Consider the following 25,968-nt stretch of genomic DNA (forward strand, 5'->3'; position numbering starts at 1 on the left):
TAATTTGGAAAAGTGAAATACACATAGTACTATGTACCATTAACTGTTTATTAATTTAAGAATAAAAATTTATTAAAGTATAATAAACAATAAAACTAATTACACCAACATGCATTATTAAAGTAAAATATTTTGGAATATAATTTAAACGTTAAATTTATTACACGTTGGAATGGATATACAGTTTATTAAATCGTTTAAACTAAATATAGTTTACCTCTTCATGTTCGGTGGTTTTTGATGTTTCTGTTACAATTTTACCATCTTTTTGAACTTCTCTTGTGTGTCTAGTATCTTCTGTGTCTGTTACTTTCTTATTTTTGGTACTCTGATGCACTACCCTAGGTCCAGTACTATTTACGTGAACTAATTTGTAGTTGGCTTCTTCAAGAGCTTCACGGATGTCTCGTTTACTCTGTATTGCTTCTTGATAAGCCTATATAAACAAATAAAAAAGTTGGTGTAAGTATTTTTGAAATAATAATATTATTTTTTTCTAAATATTTAAAAATATCATTTATGAAAAGGGCAGTTATAAGTTATTAAACTAAAATTTAAAATGTTTATAGTATAAAAATTAATGTTCTTAACCGTTTGGTATACTTGAAAGCAATTTTTAAACACAAGACCGTTAAAACATTTCTCGTATAAAATAAATTACAACTTTTATTAATTTCAATAACATGTTCATGGTATACAGCACTCATTACATATATTATGTGAGTGCTGAATATGAAAAAACACCGAAAAAAAGTATTACGTTTATTTTCCCAGTTCGGTCTTTGAATTTAATGAATATTAATAATAAAAATAACCTTTCAAGTATAATTTGTGTCTATATAATAATTATATAATTAGATAATAATATATTAATCTTTAATAGCATTATGTCAAAAATATACTTGACAATCCTTAAACTAGGTTACTCGGCTCCACTATATACACAGTCTAATGATGTAGACACGCGTGGTACATTATACAATACATATATATAGCTGGTAGGTAATAGGAATACACGGGTACCTATATCGTATGTGTGTAGAAGACATGTACAACTATTCTCTTGTTAACTGTTCGTTTATGACTCTGGAATATTTATGACTAGGAAGGTCACCGCCACGTCATATGAAGGACGTTAAAATGAACAATAACGTACATAATATTTAATTCCGATAAACCCTATTGGCTATTACAATAATAATAATACTAGGTATTGTGGTTGAATTGCGTTTTGGGTATAAGCATGTGCGGTAGACGTTGGAAACAGTCTTTCTCGTATTAATCAATGCCAGACGTATTTCTCAGTTGCAGTGCACAATGGACTGTGGAAAAATTAATGATGTTTATAAAATCCATCTATTGGCTGGGGGGTAGATTGACGGTATTGTAGGTATACAAGCCACTCTGACCAATGCATAATATATAAATTATTCAAGCATGTTTTTAATAATATTATTACGATTCGGTACTTATATGCCTATAATAGTATAATTCACATATACATCCAATGTATATTTAATACGATTATAATTTTCCGTCTTATTACATGTTATTTAATTAACATTCCGAAATTTATTCATTTAGAATTTATATCAAAGAACGCGTGTGACTGTGTCAACGCATCATGCGTACAACTAATAATCTACTATATTTTCATAGTATATAGGCAACTTCAGCAGTTAATTGTTATACATACATATATATATATATCATAAGATTCCAGTTCATTGATCTACTCAAGCAACATCAGATGCATCTGTGCACAGTGTAATACTGTGGTTAAAACCCCGACACTTTCACTAGCTATATGCAGGTGGATTCCTTCGAATCAATCATGGCCACGTGATTGACCTTTACCGTTCTATACGGTTTGGTAAAATAGTAAAATAGTTTACTGCGTCGTCGTTTACGACCAAAACGTGATCTTAAAGTCCAGTACACAATATTATATTATACGCCATACAAATGAATTTATCGGCTGACTATACATTGGCTCGACTCTATAATATTATACGAATGTATTATTATGATAGTAAAATGTGTCCGAGTCGAATTCTACGGCGACTGAAATGTATCGCGTACCTATCTGTACACGAAAAACGGTGCAAAATGTAATCTTTAACGGCGTATTTTACATTGTCACGACAGCCATAGGCGTCATATTATATATAGAGACGGAGACACTCACAATGCAATAATGACAGACGACTGGAACACATCAACGTTAAGGTGTCATCCTATTAGGACACGCGCTATTATAAAGTACCTATGTGTTTTTGAAAGGCACTTAACATAGAAATTTAGTTATTAAGGTTTCGTTTTATTTAAATTATAGTACAGTTTGCAACAGTCAACTGTGTTGATTTACCATTAATACGTATTTTTTTCATCGAGTGTAACGCACATGATGGATTTATATTAACATAATATATATATTTTTTTTAATTCGCTTTTAATTTTTACCATAATACATAATATTGTAAGCTATTTGCTTTTCCTCGTGTATTTATTGTTTCTTTTTATGATATTATTATATAGAGGTTAAAAACGATATCTTGTACGGTTAAACGATCGAATCTATACAATAAATAATTTATGCAAATTAATAATTTTGAAAAAATATTTGCTGTTATTTGTCTTTTTTATGTAAGTACCTACGTATTTTTCATATTTGTTTTCATATTAATAAGATAGATATGACAATGTTGTATAGTAAAATGTCGTGTTTATAGATATTGCAAATGTTATGTGTGTCCTTAACTGTATAATAATAGTCACTTTCAACTTAATTATGTATGTATATATTGTACTGTAACATATGTAGTCATACAGGTATATCTACTATTAAGAAACCAGTGAAAACTGTTTGGCAAAGGGACCTCTAAAAAACAACAATGGTTTATGTATACGACCAAACGTTAATCGTTTTCGGAATACGTGCTGTGGTCAGCATTCAGCGCCTACTTTCAATCATCATGTAGTTATAATAACTGTACGTTTTTGAATAAGTAGTAACATCTTTTACGAAAACATATATCAATATAATTATTATTATCAGTAGAAATTTATTTAGTTTTGCTAAGTGTTTCTATATACTTTCAAAACTTTATGGCTGATGCAATGTTTGCAGGGAAAAAACTCTGCATACAATTAAACGTTACTTATAAACTATAATATTTTATATTATCGAAAAACTGGCAACATTGGTAACGTTTTCCATCTCGCGTGTATATTCGTGTCCTCGGGGTCCGAATGCTTTCTTAAGTCCGGTCACGGAATATGGATATTCTGTTCGTGGTTTTATCTTTGGTCATAGTAATCGATATCAAAGGATATTTATCATTATGCAGTATACACACTTCGAAAAAAAAGATTATATTATATTTAATTATATTCATGATGAGGCGTTTACAAAATTCTTCTCGGCACTTTCATAAAAACTTCGTATTAGCATCTGTTACCTACCGACACATCTGAAATTACCGTGTGATGGTATATTATATTCTCTTGGCACTATAAAAAAATAGTTTTATAGATATTAAATATTCTGATAGATATATCAATATATTATTATGAATACATGTTATTTATATATAGTAGCGTACATGGTATATTATTAATATTGTTGAATGTAAACAACACACCCTATAGTATGTAGATTATAAGTAAAATTATTCACACTGTAGTTCGGCAGACGCTGAATAGGCATTTTTGTATAACTAGCATATTCTCTCTATGTAGTAGTCTGTAGGACAATTAGTCGTTGTTTTATATTACGCCTCGGAGCACTATAGTTATTCGTTTCAATTATACATATTATTATATTATTACATATATCCGATCTTATTATTATTTACCTTTAGCTTCTGTATATCTGGTGTACTTTAACAGGTTATGGGCCCAGTAGTACGGTAATTATAATAGAGTCGTGTATGTTTGATACTATAATTATTGATTTACGAATCGCGTGTTTGTGTACAGACAGTGTACAGCAATAATAATTCGTGAAGTATAGTGCAGTGCAGTGTTAGTGCATCGATTGTGTGAAGCGCAGAAACTGTGTTTGTTATTATTACATTTATAGTGTACAGACAGTGTACAGATAATTCGTTATTATGGAAAACGAATCTATAAAAATAAATAAACTGACAGGTAATGAAAATTGGGAAACATGGAAATTCCAAATAAAAGTCATAATGACTGCAGCCGATATATTTGATGTTGTAACCGGAAATTCGAAAAAAACCTGTTCTTAACAAATCAAGTTCAGAAACTGAAGAAGATGCAAGAAAAAGGTATGGTGTAGATTATTCAATATATAAAAAAGCGGACAACAAGGCTCAAAAGTATATAGTCACGTCAGTGGATGAACAACCACTGCAGTACATAATGAATTGTGACACGGCTAAGGAAATGTGGGACAAGTTGCTTAGTGTATATGAACAAAAGTCGGACTCGAGTGTAACATTGATTCAACAAAAGTTCTACAGCTATGTTAAAGACCCAGATGACAATATGGCGATTCATATTTCGAAATTGGAGAGTCTTAGTAGAAAATTAAAGCAGTTAGGTGAACCAATATCCAACTCAATGCTTATGACTAAGATACTAATGACTTTGCCAGAAAATTACAAACATTTCTACAGTGCATGGGATTCGATACCAAATGTGGACAAAACATTGTCAAATTTGTCATCTAGACTCATGGTAGAGGAAACAAGGCAAACTCAAGGTTATGATACTCAGAGAGATATTGCAAGTAGTAGTGCATTTTCGGCAAAGAAATCCTATGGAACAAATAAAGAAAAACATACGAAAATTGGCAATTCTGAAAGTCAATGGAACAATGATAAAAAACCAGGCAAGTGTAATCATTGTAAAAAACCAGGGCATTGGAAACGTGAATGCCGGATTTTCTTAAAAGAACAAAAAGAAAAAAATAAGAGCAACTCAGGAAATGCGTTGGTTGGTGTACAATCAAAGGACATCGAAATCAACGAGTCGGAAAAATGGTATGTGGATTCAGGCGCTAGCGATCATATGACCAGCAGAAGAGAATGGTTCAGTAACTATGAGTCATTTGAAGTGCAGTTACCAGTACGTATCGGTGATGGTAAACATATTATGGCTATTGGTAAAGGTAATATAAATGTACAAGCGAGAATCGGCGATAAATGGGTTGACAGTCATTTGTCAAACGTTTTACATGTACCTGATCTGAAGGTAAATTTGTTTTCGTGTGGAGCATGTCTTGATAAAGGCATAAAAATGATGACAGACAGTGACGGATGTATATTTAAAAAAAACAATCGTATAGTTGCTATTGGAGTTCGTGAGAATAAAATGTTTTCAATGGTTCTGAGAACAAGACCATTATTACAACCGGCTGATCAAGCAAATGTTGCAGTTAAAAATCTCACGTTACTACAGTGGCATGAAATATTAAGTCATCAGAATGTTCAATATGTTCGGAACTACTTGAAATATAAGCAGATTCCATTCATAGAAACGAAAAACAAATTTTTCTGTGAAGCTTGCATTTATGGTAAACAACACAGAGAGCCATTCACATTAAGTAAAACTAAAACTACAAAGCCAGGTCAGTTAATTCACAGTGATGTATGTGGCCCCATGGAGGAAAACTCACTTGGAGGTAAACGGTATTTTGTTATATTCAAGGATGATTTTTCTAACTATACGTATGTGTATTTTATGAGCCAAAAATCAGAAGTTAAAAATAAATTTGAATTATTTTTGAATACAGTCAAAAATCAGTTAAATATTTCAGTAATTACTTTAAGAAGTGATTGTGGTCTGGAATATAAAAAATACTGAAGTAAAAGCCTTATTGGATAAATTAGGAATAAAACATGAGACGAGTGTACCATACACGCCCCAGCAAAATGGCAAGGCGGAAAGATCAATGCGAACAATTGTAGAAGCGGCCAGAACTATGTTATATAGCAAAAATTTATCTAAGACACTTTGGGCAGAAGCAGTGAATACAGTCGTGTATACAATAAATCGTACAGGTAACACAGGTCAAGAAGGAAAAACACCTTATGAATTATGGTTCAATAAAACACCCGATATAAAGCATCTGAAAAATTTTGGTACCGAAGTATATGCACATATACCAAAAGAAAAACGAAGAAAATGGGATCAAAAGGGTAGAAAAGGTATATTCGTTGGATACTCAGAAGAAACCAAAGGATATCGTATATGCTTTGATGGAAGAGAAATTTCAATAAGCAGAGATGTAATATTCAAAGAGTCAACAAGTCCATCTACAGCTACACAAGTAAAAATCATAAATAAAGAAGAAGAGGAAGAAATAAATTTGGAAGGAGAAGCTGGAGATGAGGAAGACAACAACGACGACGAAGAAAAGTTGGATGATGATGAACAGATAACAATAGGAGTTGAAGAGCAAACAAGAATGACACTCAGAGACAGAGGAAAACTCAATAAACCTATCAGGTATAGAGATGCGTTATTTTCAGCATGTAATGATCCAGTTACATTCGAAGACGCTATGACAGGTGACAATTCAGATAATTGGAAGGCAGCAATGAACGATGAAATGTTGTCATTGAATAAGAATGAAACATGGACACTTGTGGTCTTGCCTCAGAATAAAAAACCTATCAATAATGGTTGGGTATACAAGACTAAATACAAAGCGAACGGAGATGTCGATCGGTACAAAGCAAGGTTAGTGATAAAGGGATGTGCGCAAGTTCATGGAATAGATTTTCAAGAAACATTCAGCCCAGTAGTGAAATATGATTCTGTTCGAGTAATACTTGCGATAGCAGCAGCCAGAAAATTAGTACTCAGACAATTTGACATTAAAACAGCATTCTTATATGGAGATCTTGAAGAAGACATTTATATGAAACAGCCAAAAGGTTACGAAGACGGAACACATTTAGTATGCAAACTTCAACGGAGCCTATATGGGTTGAAACAGGCGCCCAGGTGCTGGAACAAAAAGTTCAAAAATATGCTGATGAACTTTGACCTAAAAGAAACAAAAGCAGATCCTTGTGTATTCGTAAGTAATAAAAACAATCAATTATTAATTGTCGCTATTTTTGTAGACGATGGGCTAATCGCAGCAACAAATAACCAGCTGGTGGACATAATGGTGAAGTATCTAAAGGACAACTTCGAGACGAAGGAAGGTGAACTTGATCATTTCTTGGGTATTGAAATTGATCAGAGACCTGATGGTTCAATTTTCGTACACCAATCTTCATATTGCAAGCGCATTTTAGAGAGGTTCAATATGGAAGAAACCAAAGTCTTGCATATTCCCACAGATCCACAACACTCATTAGATCCAAATCTGGCAGGATCATTGGAAGCAGGGGAAGTTCCATACAGAGAAGCAGTTGGAAGTTTGTTGTATCTAAGCCAAATAACAAGGCCCGATATAACGTTTGCAGTAAACCTTGTCAGTCGTTATCTAGAAAAGCCTCTGACAATTCATTGGAATGCGGTGAAACGCATATTTAAATATTTAAAGGGAACGTTTAATTATGGTTTAATTTATGATTCTAGTGTAACACCAAAGTTGCGTGGATATAGTGATGCAGACTATGCTGGTGATACAATAACGAGACGATCAACTTCAGGATTTATTTTCATGATGGGAGATGGAATCGTAGCATGGTGTTCACAAAGGCAAAAATCGGTAGCACTTTCGACTACTGAGGCAGAATACATAGCGCTGAGCCAATCTATACAGGAACTCACTTGGTTGACGCTACTTATCAGTGATCTTCTGGAGCCACAGGGAGATACACCTGTTTTGTATGCAGACAACCAAAGCGCTATCAAACTAGTGAAAAATCCAGAATACCATAAGCGAACAAAACACATCGATGTACGCTATCATTACATTCGTGAGAAGTTCAGTGAAGGGATGTTTTCTCTAGAATATGTGCCAAGCAAGGAGCAGTTAGCTGACATATTGACTAAGCCAACTCCACGACCAAGATTCCAGGAACTCAGGGAGATGTTGGGAATTAGATATATTAATTCTAAGTTAGGGTATATTGTTTAAGGGGAAGTGTTGAATGTAAACAACACACCCTATAGTATGTAGATTATAAGTAAAATTATTCACACTGTAGTTCGGCAGACGCTGAATAGGCATTTTTGTATAACTAGCATATTCTCTCTATGTAGTAGTCTGTAGGACAATTAGTCGTTGTTTTATATTACGCCTCGGAGCACTATAGTTATTCGTTTCAATTATACATATTATTATATTATTACATATATCCGATCTTATTATTATTTACCTTTAGCTTCTGTATATCTGGTGTACTTTAACAAATATATATAAACGTTAAGATCCTATATTGGCCTTACATAATATATATATATATATAGTGAATATAGTGATTATAGATTGTGGTTCCGTTTCGGTTGAAAAAAAAATCGATAAGAAAAATATAAATAATGAATTTCGTAAAAAACAAAATCATTTATTGTATGTAAAATGTACATACAATATTATAATAGAGTCCAAATAGGTATACTTGTAAGAGTTGTAACTTATACTAATACTAAAGGTATTTTTCGAAGATATATATTGTCACATTATAAATGTGTTTTTTTTATTATATATCACTATTCGAAACATCATTGAATTAAAAATGTAAACGATTTGAATATAATAGTAGCTTATACTATGTAATTATATACCGAAATAATAAGTATGTTATTAATTCATTTTTGTCCATTTGAAATTTATACAATTTAGGACTAAAAAAAATCCATTTTATCGTCTATTTATATTTAAAATGTATATCACATGCAATATATATTTTTGATACATGAACGTAATTCTATACATTAGTCGCAGTTATATGAACTATAGTGCGAGATAATAATAATAATAGTAATAAATGAACGCATCTACGATGACAATGTGAAAAACGAACCTATATCGACACAGAGTTGACACCATGTTATATACACCGGTCAGATTCCATTATTTACAAATCCCAGACAACTATAGAAGTCGTTGGACCCGTCGATGCTGCAGAGACTTGAATGCACGCCTACGCGGTGGCGATATTGTACGTGAGAAATAATGACTATACCACGGTCCGAAGTAGGGTTAACTGAATTTTTACGTGAAATATTTTCTTAAATTGTACATACGCATACGCAATACATACGCAATAAATTTGTACAACTTGAGTAATGTATTTTTCTTTCTACTACTTATTTAATTTTAAAAAATGATAAAGATTGTTGACGTTTTATTGTTCTAGTTTTTGTTACTTATAGCGTGTCTCTTTCGAAGAACTTTCGGCGTACATAATAGTATAGGTACATAATTTGGAGGGTTATTACATAATTATATTTATGCGTTTGTTTGAAAAACAATCAATCATCAGCCTAAATACATGCCTACAAGTGGGAACAACAGTATCTACAGTATACGTACAGAATATTATACTATATTACCTTCATATTATAATAAACAATTTGTATTGTGTAAGCACTAAGCAATGTTTAAAAAGTATGTTAATTGAATCTATAATTAAAATCATTTCTTTTTGTACTTGAAAACGTCGGGCTTACAATGAATTTATTTACTACTGTATAAAATAATTTATATTTATAGGTATAATATTAACATATGATTCTATAGTGCGTGTTGTATTCGACAAAATAATTAGCCAAATACAATTGACAAATACATTCGTGCACAATACACGAACCGCAGGCGAGCGGCTCGTATAATATTGTCATCAACATTTCGAAATCTAACCTCCCTCTTCCCCAAAAAATGACTTTCGTATCGATCGCGTTACTTCTGTACGAATATATACATAATGAAATATATATATATATATATTTATACTTGCGAATATAACAGCTGCGTCGTGAACTTTAGGTCGTTTTTATAAGATGGTTAAATTTATTTTCGCTCTCGTCTATCATCGACAGAATGATATGCGTTTGATACTTAATATAGGTACCTACATATTATTAAGAACAAGTTCGAAAATTCCACACTTACCGTTATGTGTTGTTATATATTATACCATTATGTACACATCGCGACGCGATGTACACGGCCCACGCGCCGATTGTCTTGCGTGGACAACGGTGTTGCAGACGACGACCCCGACGTATAATGCCTTTAATATAATATAATGTCTGTCTGCAGAATCCGGCACGTCTCTCCGCAGAGCCTGGACCGAATCGTGGTATATTAAATTAATATATTATATGATAAACGACAAAACACCTCACTGTAGTTGTCGTCGGACATTCGATAGTGTGCCTACCTATGTAAATAAAATAACGCGATGTTTGACGAAAACATATACGACGACCGTATCACACCGACGGACACCCATCCAGTTCACCGGAATTACACGGACTGGACTGGACGCGTTATAATGTATTTAATATAACATATACGCTCTGTCTGGCGCACGCACGCTCGCCCGTGTGGTAGTAGTACACCGGTTATTATTATACCAGCCGATCGATCGGCCGCCGACTCTCGGTTTTTTTTACTCCTTCGTCGAGCGTACATATACTATACCTTCGTATAATATAAGTGTATTATTATTATTATTATTATTATTATTATATTCCTTCCCTCCGTCCGTCGTCGATGCTACGGCAGCGGTGTGCTCGCCGCGGTCGCTGTCACCGCCGCCGCGGCCGAGTCCGTCGCGTTTTCTAATATTTCAGTTTTCTCTGCCGTTCGCTCCCTCCTCCGGGTCACCAAGAATTCCGTACAGTCCGGCAAACAATGAGACAGAGACGTGATTACACGCGCCAATGTTATTATTATATTATTTATGTATAGTGTATATATATATAGATACCGTACCGACGGCGAGCGTATATGTATATATAATGTATATTACATAATATACGAATTTAGTACGAGTATTAGACATTGTGATCGATTTTTTTTTAATTTTTACTTTTTGGTCTAAAGTATGTATATATTTTTTAATTTTATTATTATTTTTTTTTTAAACTGTCATCGGAATAATTATATATGCGTAGGTATACGCGACAATAGGAAAATCACCCAATCGTTTAGAAACCGAACGCGTTGCACAGGTCGATTCGCTTGAAAGACGGTATTTTATTATATTATGATATTATACATAATTATTTTGTGGAGACATATCATAAATCATAATAATATAACCCAATTACTCGATAATTATCTTTAATTATATTCAGCTACTTTTTATACTATATTTGTATGTGTCTTAAAAAATATCATTTTTTTGTACGAGTAAAATATCATCACCATATTTAAGATAAAAAAATGATAGGTATTCTTTATCAATTTTCATTTAAATTTCAGTATTTACAAATATCTTAGTTCACAAAATATTTGTATGTAACCTTATTACAAAAAAATATGCATACAAATATAACTAATATTTTAAATAGCTATGCCTACAGGTATTGTAATTATTTTTATTAAAACTGTATTTATGTTTAAAGTCAAATCTTTCTAAATTAAATAAAGTGAACACCGTAAATTGATATAAATGACTAAGTTTTTGGAGAGCTATCGGTATATACAAAATTGGAAATATGTTAAGATATTATAATTATAACAAATAATGATTATAATAATTAAGTAGATAATTTATCATTCCTTAAAATTGTATTTATACATTTATACTTGTCATTATGTTTAATGAACCATTTCATAATTTCTAAGAAACTATTAAAATTGAAAAATAATAATGTATCAACATTCGACGGATTTTGTTTAATGTGTTATTATATATCTTTTAAAACTTACATATATCTTCTGTGTTTACCACTAATAATGAATATTAACATTATTTTAATAATAATTACCTACTTTGTGTCTATGTCCATAATATTGCTTAATCGTTATTAGTACAGTTAATATAGTTATACTGGAGTAATAATACAATTTATGTATTATATAAGAGTCTTATCTTAATTTTATAAATCACTTTAATTGCAGGTGTTGAATTTTTAAAAACGAAAATGCATAAATGAGCATCTAAGACATTGTATGGTTAATAGCACTCAAAGGGTAAAAATTCTTGACAACGGTTTGACACTTAAATCAAAGATTATTGCCATAGTCATATTATGTATATTCAATCATTTGTGGACATGGACCTGTAATAACTATTAAGTAATCCTTGAATTTTAGTTTTAAATAACCGATAAGTACATAGTTAGTAAATATTATTGTTTATTTACTTAAAGAAAATAAACAAGAAATAAAGAATCTAAAGAATATCAACTTTTATATTAATTATAAATTATAGAATATTTCAAAATTTCCCATAAACACTCATTACGTATTAATGTTAAATAAATACGCGGTGAAATGTTAATGCTGTATTGCATTAACACGATTTTGTACGAATAGACATTTTTAAACGAACTAAACGAAGATATTTATTTTTATTTTTTAAATTAGTATTAAATCATATTTTATATTTATTTAAATTTAAACATGTTTATTTTTTCAAGGCTATGTATGCACAAAGTATAAAACCCAATTTTCGACGAAATCGCATGCAATGCGTTCCTTTGAGTGATAAAACATGAGGGCATAATCATATCTGGACAGCTATAATACCTGCAGTCATATAACATTATTTCCCCGTTTTGAGTGCTGTCCGACGAGTAATAAACCACAGACCAAGTGCAGTGGCTCACCTTGGGAAGCGCAGAAAATAAAAATTGTTAGAAAAATACATTACATATAGGTATTGTCTGCAATGGGTGTGGTGTCTCCAGGTGACGGGAATTATACACTGCTGTTATTTAGAAGTTTAGCTAAACACATATTTCGAGCGTGCATAGTTGTTTTTAACAACAATAAAAAAAAAATTATAAACAGGTTTTCCGTACTTTATATTATGTACGTAACTGTTCAAATATAAAAGCCCGTGAATCAGTTAATTCGCTGTGTAAACACGAAATTCCAATTTTACGTCGACTGTTTCAGGTCGTGAACGCCGCTGGTAGAAAGCAAATGGGTATAAATACAAAAAAAAAACCCGGTTTTCACGACACCAATATATGAGATACAGGCTGCATGAAAAAAAAAATACAGTACGCACGAGTCAAAAGACAAACGGTTTACATGCCACTATACGAGTATTAGCAAAAGTCATAAATTGACTTGACTCTTGCGCGTAGTGAAATTCCTACAGTAGGTGCAATTATTAAAGTATGCATAGGAGCAACGTGCAAATTATTAGGTTAGTCAATTTATGGTCGCATATAATATGCACGTGTAGTTACAACTACATAATATATTTCTTAAAAGATAAATATACGCCGAATGCACGTTAAAATAATAATGAATTATGAAATTATAATTACGTGCATTTTTTCTGAACAAACGATATTAAAACAATTTTATTCCACTATACAAATTACGTTATATATATTATAAACTCGATATCAATCAATTTGAAGCATATAAAACACGGTTTAATTGCACGTTTAAAATATTTTTAATAATATATATTCAACCGGTAATAACCATATTATATTAAAGAATTAAAAACGCGTTGTCTAGATTTTCTAGACATTGATATATTAAATCCTATTAAAGAATCCGAATACCCGCCAAAGAAGCATTGTAAAACTCGAATTGAATTTTAATTCGAAACAAATGGTCCAGACCAAAAAAAAAAAAAAGCTGTGGGACGGCTATTAATTTTTATATAATATACTTGTATAGGAATATATATTGGTATATATATACCTAGTTTCTTAATGAGTTTGACAAGTTGATGATAATGTGTATAGCCATCACAACCTTTTGATTCATATAATGTGAACGATTATAATAACAACGTCACGAAAATCTTATACTTAAATACTTTGCACGTAAACATCTTATAAAAAACTAAACACGTGTACTTACCGATATATATATACCACGAGCTGCAGATAATGTTATGCGCGCATGATCGTACACGTGTTAAGGAAGTCCGTGCGACATGTAAGAAGAAAAACCGCATTAAGTAGATCTCGAAGAAATGATAAAAAAATATATTTTCGCAATCACGTAGGTAGCCTATCACAGTCTACACACAAGGGGTAGGGGCTAAAGAAATTGTTTCAAAAACCGGTTTCATTTTGAGCTCTTAACGAGCCGCACTTTATGCGTGCGCGCTGGACAAAACTAAATTGCGTCGTACACTCCTCAGGGCGTATACACAATATAGGAGGTTCATATACGACTATACGGCTGTAGCGAGCTTGTAAATCCGAAATGAAAAAATGTGGGTACCGGCAGGCACTGCGGGTCCACGCGTATAGATACGTACCTATAGAACAGAGATACGATCGAAGCAGAAGTATCTCTTATAACCGTACAGAATATTATGTAGACACGCGCGTAGATAATAATATTATGGTTTTGTGTACAGAGAAAAATCACAAATAATGGAAATGTTGCGTAACGACGACGTATAATGTATATGCGCTCAATACAATGATAGTTATTATTATGATTGTTGTGGTCGAGTTGTTAACCGTATATATCTATAGGCAGGTGTCTTATTTGACTGCTGGCTATTATTAATCGAACTATATTAATAATAATAATGGTCAATAATTTAACTACGTCACATACACACACGGACATATATATAAATATATAAATTATATAGAATTCTGAAAGAGAAAAAAATCGTTTCAGGTAATATTGTATAATATTTTAATATTTGTGGAGTTAATACGATTTTGGAATATCGTATTCAATCGACCTGCAATCGACATGCAATAGCCCGTTAAAATATGTGTAAAAAATAAAATGTTCAAAAATATTTCTAGAAATTTGTTTCTACGATTGCACGAGCATATAGTGTTCTAAATTCTTTTTACAACACGTAAAACCTATACTGATAAATCCGAGCATAATATATTATAATATATATTAGTTATGTATGATGATTGTAGCTATAATTCTGTAGAATATGTTAGCTAAACATGCTCTCTCCCATGCTTTCTTTTAATAACGAATTTATTTAAATTCATATTTTTGGAATGTTTTTAAATATATATAGGTATTTGGAACCATATTTTCAATATTATAGACTTTTATTCTATTAACCAAATTTAAAATTTGAACAAGTAGTTTCCTTGATATTAATATATATATATATAAGTTAGGAATAATAATTTTGAAAAATAAGTTTTACAGAACGGATGTAATATTGAATATTATAAAATGTATTATGATCGAATAATTTTTACAAATTATAAAATATTGATAGATATTAAAATTAATTACTGAAATGTTAAAATCATTATATATTCCATATTTCATTTGAATTCATAATCAAGAACCTGTTATCCTTAGAATACGAAGTAAAATGACTCAAAAAAATACTCTTTCGAATTCTATTTTAGAATTTAAATAAATCAACATTTTCTAAAAAGTATAATCTTCTAAATTATTAATTGGAAAAAAGGCGATTCTCGTTTGAAAAAAAAATAGTATATTCACAGAATACTTTTTTAAATAGTACAACCAATCTTCGAATCTAATTATTTGAAAATATAGGTACTTAATATTTCCAAAAATTGAAATTTGAATAAATTCCTTATTAAAGGAAAAAATGGGGGTGTGCATACTTCGTGAACCACTCTGTATATAAGTACCAAGTGCCTATTTCGTGTTTTGTATAATGACATTATTGTACGAATAATGTGTGGTCGATGACGAATATTATGCAACACTCAAACACATATAATATCCACAACACTTTATACATATATATGATATCACTGCGACATTAAAATAAATATACGATCATCGAAGTATATAGAGCGTGACGTATATAATACATGCGTATTATAGCGCCAGTCACGTACGTGTTATAGATCAGAACTTAGAAGTTAGAACATCGCAAACCTTAAATAACATATTATGTAGACAATCTCTGCAGGACATTCACAGGATATGCGACGCGATATCAATGCACGATACAGCGCAAAATGAACGATTTTGAAAGAACTTATTGCGTTTGAACACCTATTACAATGATATATAATCATCTACTGTATGTCATAATAATAAGTAATAATTTATAAACAGTTCTTCGTTATAGTGAAATTATTAAATATTATATAAATAACGATTTAATATATAGTGTATATATATTATACTATACTCTTTAAGTATTATATTGCAAATTTTAAACGATTTTTAGGTATGATAAATTTGATGGATTTAATGGTTTCGGTAATCATCGTACACTATATTTTATATTTTAATTAATTCACGACACATCAATTTAAAAATATATCCGTTCGCACGTACTCGTATACGTCATACAGATTTAGTGTTGGATGTACATCTCAATAGTTTTTTTTATGTTTTTAGACGATCGTCATACTTTTATATATTTTTATAATACTAAATTGGTATCCATTTATGCTGTGACTTAATATTACATATATTTTACTGTGGGCGAATTAATACATCAATGACGATATTATAATATATTGTTTACTAACCTTATCGCTGATATCTCCTAGGTGGACCACATCCTCCGTTTCTACGAGCTCTTCTTTTTCTTCTCGGCTTTTGATTTTTTTCTCTCTAACTTCTTTTAACAATGATGGGTTCCCTTCCAGTGAAGATATTCTCACGACCACTTCTTTGGTATTTTCTCCGTCACCTTCGTCACCCAATTGACGATGCTAAATAAAAAAGTGAGATATTTGCATTAAATTAACATTGATCTTTATCATTATTATTAAATAATTCCATATGATTAAATTTAAGTAATATTTCCAGAGATAATCATTTAATTAAGCTGTAATGATTTTCCTATTAATTGTTTATTTATATATTATACAATTTAAGACAGCGTTCAGCAATCTATTTCCTAAAACGATCGGAAATATTTAAAAAAAAAACAGATCAGAAAACAATGTTATAAACTACCTAATAAAAACGGCGTTAGTGTGATAAACAATAATATTTTATAATATTGTAATTTAAAGGTGTGCGTTAAAAACGAAATCGAAATGTGTTGTCAAAAATTATATTATTCCGATCACGTCTCAATTGTGAATTCCGTAATAGTCACCATATGACATTCACCTTCGGACTAGCTCGATTTCTTGCAGGATCATCGTTCTTAAGGAATGCAATATTAGCATTACAGTGATTCCGAACGTGACAGAAAGAATGGATGAATTAATAATTATAATCTAATAATGAATAGGTAAAAGCCGGCTAGAGACCGCGGCCAAAAACAATAGGACCGTTCGCTGAACCCTACTTTATATTGTGTAGAAATTGATTTTTCTTTGACTAGATTCTGCAGATGTTTGTATTCCGATCTATACCTAACAACCACCGTATACAGTTTCTGTACTCTTACGTCAATTATTATTAATTTTGTACACGATAACTACACACATATGTATGGTAGTGTGTATGTGTGTGTGTGTGTGAATGCAAGCGCACATATTATGTATTATATATTATTTTTGATAATATCTACCTTTCACTGTATATACCGAGAACGAATATAATTATTCTGATCTAATTTAACTTGTTTTGTGTGATGTTCCGATGTGATATCCGCGTGAAAAAGACCAATCATAATTCTCATTATATTATTATACGCTAAGAAATCGTAATTATATTACCTCGCAAGGAGCCCGAAGTTATAATATACAGGTATGTATACACAATAATAGCGGATACAAACGAATTTGTGTTTTACGAGACTGGTTTGAAATGTCTTTCGCAGTTCTATACACATATTATACTGTACGCAATTTTTTTCAATAAGAACCGATATATCGTTACCAGTCCATTTGTACAGAGTAAGTCGGTATAGTGTAAGTCGTGTGTAGAGATCACCGATATAGTCGACAAGCTTTATTATATGAGAATGTTGAATAACGTGTATGCATTGCGAGAAATTTAAATATTTTAAAATGGTTTTTATTTGTTTTGTGATTATCTGCAGTTAATTTTAATCTCGGAGAACGTAGAAAACAGTATTCTTAATCGATGATATTAAAATTTATCAATTTGTACAGTCAAGAGTTTGCTCATGTTAATTAAAATTACTTCGGTCTGTTGATGTTCCTGTTTTTCCGTATCTTCGGTCGTGTTAGTTGTAACTATTGGCCCAGAGTCTTCGACAATTTTACCGTCTTCCAACACGACTTGTCTTTTAACTCTCGTTTCGATTTGTTTTTTGGTAGTCAATTCAACTTTTTTCTTAGTCACCCATTCTTCTGAAATTGTGAAAAAAAAAATACAAAATAAATAACAAATATAAGAAAAACATAATGATCAATGGGTTGAAAACACAGAGCTCGCAGAGCATTATAAATAGTATATAATTATATAGGTCGAGCAATGCAACAGTAGACGCGGAAACGGAGACATTTACAATTGCCCACACATTTGTATAATAATATATACATGTATATAATACATAAACGGGCGAATTGCACTTTCTTTGGCAAATTACATGTCGTCGTGTATTTCTCGGTTTGGAAACATTGTATCCATAGTCTACACATACACACATATTTATATATTATATTATTATACGCAACGGTGTGGTGTGTATATACACACACATACACACTCGAACTATAATATAGGCTAGACTAGGACCCTATTAATCTGTCAACGGATAGTTATGAAATTTTATTAATGAACACGTATACGCTGCTGCGGAACAAGCGAGAAATAGGTATATTAGGCACAAACGTTTTTATTCCTTCTTTTGTGTACACCATTTTGTACACTTCGAATGACTATCAATCAAAATTGAAAGACATATTATTAAAAGATTTGATCTATCACCTGATTTTTCGTGTGTGTAAAATTGTCACAATTTAAAATGGTGTCAAAATACTGCGGTCAAAAACATATGGCAAAAAGTTACATTGAAAATCTTATTGTATATCTGTATACGTCTATATTTATATACACGATTTCACACACCGGCGCATAATTATTTTAATTTATAAAATGTATACAATTGAGTTATAAACGATTACGTGTGTGTTAAATAAGCAACAAATATAATTTAAGGCCAAAAAAGTGCAATTATTTTTTGTAATTTTTCTATAGTAGGTACATTTGTTTAAGTTTGATTTTATATTTTATTATTTTCTATGATGTCCTTCAGTAGACATTTTAAACACGTTTTCTATTGTCTGAGAACTATCAATAATTATCGTTTAAAGTGCGCAAATTGTTTTTATCTCGTGGAGGATGTCAAGTGTATCTATACCATATAATATAAAATATAATAAATAAATATTATGCATAAAACTGAGAGACTTTAATATACACACACACATATATATATAGCTTCCATTTCGATGGAAGAATGACTGTTTTTTTCTCATCAATATAGCAATATAAGGGTGTTGTATACATTTCCACGTTTAGTAGGTATAATGTTTAATTTTTTATTATAATTTCTTGCGATGAATAAAACATTCACACGTAGCCACCAGTCACGTAAGCAATATATAATAATTATTATTATTATCGTTATTGTTTTTTTCGTACTCATTGGATAACAAACGTTTTGACTTCATATATGTAGAGGCCTTAAAAACATAAAAAATTAACAATACCCCGGAGAAAGTACACAATGCTGTTCAAAAAACGTTGCAGACGAACCGATGTTAGAGATGCTTCCGCATGGGATACATTGTGGTAATACGAGTATGCTAATTTTAAACTATAATAGTGTATGTAATGTCACAACAGTACATTTAAACGATAATAATAAGCAACTGTTATACATATTTTCTATAAACAAACTTTATGTTATCTATTTACTGGGTTGGGTAAATTTTTGTTGACTAAGCACACATAAAACAGCGTGTGATTTTTTTTTCCTTTTTGAAAACTGACTGAAGTAAAAACTATAAAAATTATAATAACACATCGTGTAACATAGAATTATTTCATAATATCTATTAATTTTTCGAGTTAGTTACATAATATTGTCTTTATTTAAACAATGTATTTTATTATTATTACTACTATTATAAAATAAACCAGAAAAAAATTAAATAAAAACTAACTCTGGTTAAATTAGATCATTTGCTGTGTCAAATTACACTCTCAAAAAAATTCGATAACCTTTGTTAGTTAATCGTATGTAACCGGTTAAAATCAGTATGATCCTTTTTATATGTTATATACATGTAGTTTATAGTTACGTCAATGAAAGGTAATTTTAAGCGTGAACGAGTAATAAATTATCGATTTAAAAATTAAATAATAATTATTATGTTTTTTTTTTAATCTATGTATTATATGCGATTGAACTTAATAGTAATAATACTAACGTTGAAGTAATTTCAAATACGTGTTTTCGGATTTTTATTTAAATTTTAGTCTAAAGGAAGTGTTAGAACACTATTTACTAGTATTCAATACATGTTCTTCATTAAATTATAAAAATATTCATTATTTTTTATTTTTTTAAATACATACTTTAGACTATTTATTGCTAAAATAATGTTAATGTATTATGCGTGTATACTGTATATCGTTTATTTCATGTTGGCTGTAGTCGCTGCTAGTTAGTTTGTACCTTGGTGGTTACTGTTTAATAGTATCTATAAGTGTATATAAACCATATTTTATAAAGAAGTTAATTGCACACTATGTATAATGATTGCAAAACACAAATAAAAACAGATTTTTATCCGTCTATTGTGTTTTGGGTACGTCACGAGTATTTAGCTAACGTGCAAGAAACAGCACCTTGACGATTTGTATTGTTATTCTCGTTACTCTCAATAAGTTATTCCTAATAATATTATTTTGCCTCTCGTTTTTGAGCTATATACTAATCAATGACTCGTGAATGATGTTTATTCTAACTTTAAAATCCCGTGTAAGATTCACACATTATAAATTATAATATAATCATGTAAAATATGTATTAAACAAATGAAAAAAATCAATAGGGTGTAGCATAATATATTAATGTAGGTTTATCTTTAGTTGTACAATATTATAATAATTTTCATGGTGACATGGTACGCTGATCATCTTATTCCAAGCCACTGACGTTTAATCTCCACGAAACCACCAACACCCAGTTTAGTAACTAACGCTAGGTCAGTGAGATTTGACACTCATATCAATTATTGGTTAATCATATTTTATCTTTTAATTGCATGTTTATTCGTCTGGGGAAAAAATAAATTTATTTAAGTTTCACTTAGCTACCTATAATTTATTTAGTTTATTTTCAAATTGAACTAGTCTAACAATTTAGTTAACCATAACATTGTCAACGAGTAGGCTAAAGGTATATACTATATACCCTACTATATTATATTAATAATTGGTGTTCTAAAGATAGGTTAGATTAAATATTATTTTCTTCAGAATGTAAAAAGACGGTACGCTTTTTATTTCTATTCTATTTATAAAATATATAAATCGATGTCAAGCTCTGATATTAATGATTTTTAGTATTTTTTTTTATATTATTTCTATAATGAGCTTATAAATGATTTAAATTTTTAAGCATTTTATATGACGGAATTATAAATCACATTATGTTCACATGATACCGGTTAAAATGCAATATTTCTTTAGGCATTGGTTATAAACTTATAAATGTATTATAGGTAGTTTAAAAAAAAGCAAAGTTCCTGTATGATAAATACATGTATTTTATAGTAATGTTTATTTGTTGACAATTTATATTCGTTTTATTATTTAGCCTACTTATTATTTTATATAGCATATTATTGTTGTTTAATATTAATCTTTTTTTAGCAAACATGATTTCATAACAATCTAATTATAACTTATAATTTTATTAATTAAGAATTAAAATATATATACTAAATCTGTATATTAGATATTCTTGAGATTTGAGAGTAGTGGCAAAGTTAAAAGTTAAGATTATATATATATTATGATACTATAGTAATTAGTAATATTAATTATAATTTGAATTGTAGCAAAGTTTACAGTCATATCGAGTAGAAATAAACAGTTAAATCAATCATACCAATTATAATTATTTATTTAAATATTATCTGTATTTTTGGGGACTTATCAACTTATATAAATATATAAAATATGTTTTTAGTTAAAGTTTTTGGTAAATTGTAAGCATAAATCAAATTTTTCAACGGTAGTTATTTAACTTAGGTACCTTACTATAATAAGTTAGAATATTTATAGTTTTTACAGTTATATTAGTAAATTTTATTACTGTTTAATGTTTTAGTAATAAATTAATAAATATTAATCACGCATAATAAATTTAAGCATCAGAAAGGTTGTACTCGATGACCAGTGTAATTGTACTATTCATAGATAAAGTAAAATGTGTATTTTATTTTATTGAACATACGTTTAAAAGTATCTATGTGAGTCCTACTATAGTCTTATTGAACTTATTATATTTTTCCAGGGAAAAAATGTATGTCAAATAAAGTTTCATTATTTTATCTAATTCAGTAACAATTGCACGCCATACTGGACGCTGTATAGTTTTATGAGTTCATTTTATTACAATACTTTTTGTGAGTTCAACGATACTTTGATGTGAAGGTATCGTAAATATCTATGGTTAAAAATTACCATATTCATAGAAGTATAAATGTATAATCGTATAGATTTTGGGATCGTATTTCGCGTTTTCTCTTGTTTTCAAAATGTTTATTATTCATCTCGTGTCACGGATGTGCAAAGAACATTATTATTATTTCGAAAATCGTTTATCGACGATGTACTGACGCCAACATAATGAATTCGTGTACGTGAAACGATTTCTAAAGTCCAACGGATTTGCGTCAGACACGCAATATCGAACTGGTTGAAAATATTTTTATTTGATTTAAGGCATGTTGGTGGTGTATTTACTATTCATCAGTACATTGTGATCTGTATATACATGCTATCACAATCGATCAAAATGTGTGGTTGAGGCTGCTTATTTGACGGGTATGCAAATTTAAAAATAAACATTTTTGCACTAATGACACTAACATTCCATACGGGGCAAAAACTTGAATAATTGACCACAGCATTTAGATTTATTGACATTCTATTTATTGCGATTTGTAATGGTCAATTGTGGGCAGTTTTATATATTATTCATATGCATGTGTAGCCGTATTATACCAATGGTACCAAGTAGATGAGAAACGCACTTATAATAACGAGTTCAACGCTAATTATGTTCACGGTTAAACGCTGTGGATGTTACTACTATCTAGTACGTGCCTTAATTGAATTTAAAAAAAATATTAAAAATTAGTAGAAAATGTGAACATCATTACTCTCGAGTCACGATAATTACTATGTGTCGTATATTTATGTTTTTAAGATTTAAAATACATAATTCTGAAATACTTATGGAAATAAGCACTCGCAGGTGACCAATACTATAAAGCTTGATATCGTAGAGTGTAATAAAATCCGTAAGTATACAAGGCTTAGTATATAATATATTATATTATATTATACCTTATATATACTTCATTCTGGACTGAATCTAGCGTGGGATTGGTTTTCAGTTTTTATGCATAGAGAATAAAGAAATTAAAAAATGTTTCTAAGCACTTCACGAATCACCACCTGTTTTAACATACGGAGTAGGCATATTTATCTTTAATGCAAAATAATACAGTAATATTCTATTTTAATGATGCAAGCGCTACATGTTATGCTCGAGCTACGTAAATGATTTTATAGGAAATATTTATTTCGTTCGTATTTTTCTGAAATGTATCATAATCAAAATAATTCACTCGTGGTCTCGTTAAATGCAATTACCCCGTGTCACTGCGCATTTACGGAGTTCGGTTAAATGCAAACACAGCAATATAGTTCAGATATTTAGGGCGGATTTTTAGAGAACCTAACCTACACGAACGGTTATCAATATGATGACTTAGGTATAAGTAAAAAAATCCTCCGAAATGGGTCTATACATATTACCTAATATACAGGAGGAACAAAATAAATGATATCCGGACTCTTAATATACAATTATGTATACGATATTACGTGGGTACGGTGTTCGTTTTGTGTAGATGTAGTACATATTATAAGTAAATTGCAAGGAATAAAGTACAACAACCTTAGTAATAATAAAAAATAATGACAGTAATATTATAAATAATATCGGTCTTACCTTCTTTGGTGGTGGCAATCAGATTGTCCGGATCGACCTGCGAAAAACAATACGACGAGTTATCAGACGACACGAACGATATGGACGTGGTTGAGGTGGACCTGTCGCCGGGGCTCTTGGCCGGGTCGACAACTCCGCCGTACCTCGCAGACCCATTATCGGGCGACGTCGGTGCAGGCACGATAAGTATGACTACCATTCGAAAGACGACGTATAACCAATATATGTAATATGTATATACTTATAAATATATAAACGACGGCGTTATGACGGACTTTATTCGCGGGTTTGCGTGCCGGACCAACGCCGGTTCACCGGCGATAATCCGCGATGTCACAACGGTCGTAACAGCACATCGCGCGCGTGGGAGGTATATGCGCACAATAAACGGTTATAATATTATCGTATTATTTATGTTGCACATTATGATATTGTGTAGAACTCGCGGAGGCATAAGGAACAAATAAATACGAAGACGATTTGACCGACGCGCGTGTCACGCCGCACACACACACACCGGCCGACGCGGACGCGGACGACGACAGTGAGAGGGGTCGGACGCGATTATTTTGCCGCCAACGCGCGAGCGACGAGTAAGCCGGCGGACGGACAGACTGCGCAGAGTACCGTGGCCGCGCGCGGCGGCATCCTCCTCTTACCGCGCGCGCGTTCCATCCGACGCGAGCGCTCGCGCACTTCCACTTTCTACCTATACACATACACGTGCGTGCGTACGACACGGCGCTCATTCGCTTTTCGCCGGCTGCCAATGGACTGTTACGATTTCGTAGGGTTTTTTTTTTTTTTTTACTGTTATTATTGTTATTCGTCCGAGTTTTTGTTTTTGTTTTACGGAAACGCGTGTCGGTGAAAAAATAAAAATGAAAATCAGTGTCGGCCTCTCGACGCAATCGATACACTCTATTCACACCGCCCGCGATCACGTCCCATAATACAATATCATAGGTAGGAACTTGTTAACAATTTACGTAATCTTGTTTTTCCGTGTTTTCCGCGAGCTACGGCTTTGAGGTCAGATTGATTTTTTTTTTTTTAATCCTTTTGTTTGTCCACGCGTATCGGGATATTAGACTATACAGGGCGATTCGCTAATCGTGATTACCTCCACTTCTTCTTCAATAATTAATCAATTCAAATTACGATTTTTAGAATTGATAAGTATCTAGGTACTCGAGCACCGTATATTCGACTATTTAGATGTGCATGCCGTTTAAGGAGAATTCCGTGATGATAAAGAATTCTTTTTTGGAAAATGTAGATGTACCTATATCTAAATAAAAATTCAAACGAGTTGTTTATGTGTTATTAAAATATATATACTAAGAATAATAACAGCCTTTAAATATGGTGTTACGAAATTATAAAATATATTGATAGATTAATACCGATATTAATTACTACAATTTTTAAATCACCTAAGTTCTCGTATATTTCAAACCCTTTATTGTGGATCTATTATCTTTAAAATACACCAAGTTAAGTAACTTAAAGCTATTAGTTAAAATTTCAGTTAAATACTCGTACATCACAATTTTCAGAAGTTATCTAATTAACAATTTATAATAAAATAATGATAATTCTAATTTGAAAAAAAGAAGTTATATGGACGACCACGGGATGCGTCTTAGATAAAGTAAACATCTAAGTATTTAAAAATATGGGCCATGCGTATATTTCAAAGTTCTAAAACCCAGAATTCGAATAAATTTATTATTTAAGAAATAAACGGGGGCGAGCATGGTTG

At 31.0% G+C, this 25,968-nt stretch overlaps 1 protein-coding gene across 4 annotated transcripts in view; it reads right to left on the minus strand.

The window, feature by feature from the left end:
* Positions 1–24,801, minus strand: part of LOC113558974 — a 35,094-nt gene extending 10,293 nt beyond the window's left edge. For 3 of the 4 annotated variants that reach the window (XM_026964569.1, XM_026964571.1, XM_026964568.1), the window contains exons 1-4: positions 24,204–24,801; positions 18,122–18,291; positions 16,546–16,731; positions 218–436 (exon numbers count right to left, since the gene is read on the minus strand). In XM_026964569.1, the coding sequence (XP_026820370.1) occupies positions 218–436; positions 16,546–16,731; positions 18,122–18,291; positions 24,204–24,402 (774 nt within the window). In that variant the 5' untranslated portion in view covers positions 24,403–24,801. The remainder of the gene's footprint in view (positions 1–217; positions 437–16,545; positions 16,732–18,121; positions 18,292–24,203) is intronic. The other variant, XM_026964572.1, reaches the window with a different exon arrangement.
* Between the last annotated feature and the right edge of the window lie 1,167 nt (positions 24,802–25,968).

Source organism: Rhopalosiphum maidis, chromosome 3 (genome assembly GCF_003676215.2).
Source record: "Rhopalosiphum maidis isolate BTI-1 chromosome 3, ASM367621v3, whole genome shotgun sequence".
NCBI classification, from domain to species: domain Eukaryota; kingdom Metazoa; phylum Arthropoda; class Insecta; order Hemiptera; family Aphididae; genus Rhopalosiphum; species Rhopalosiphum maidis.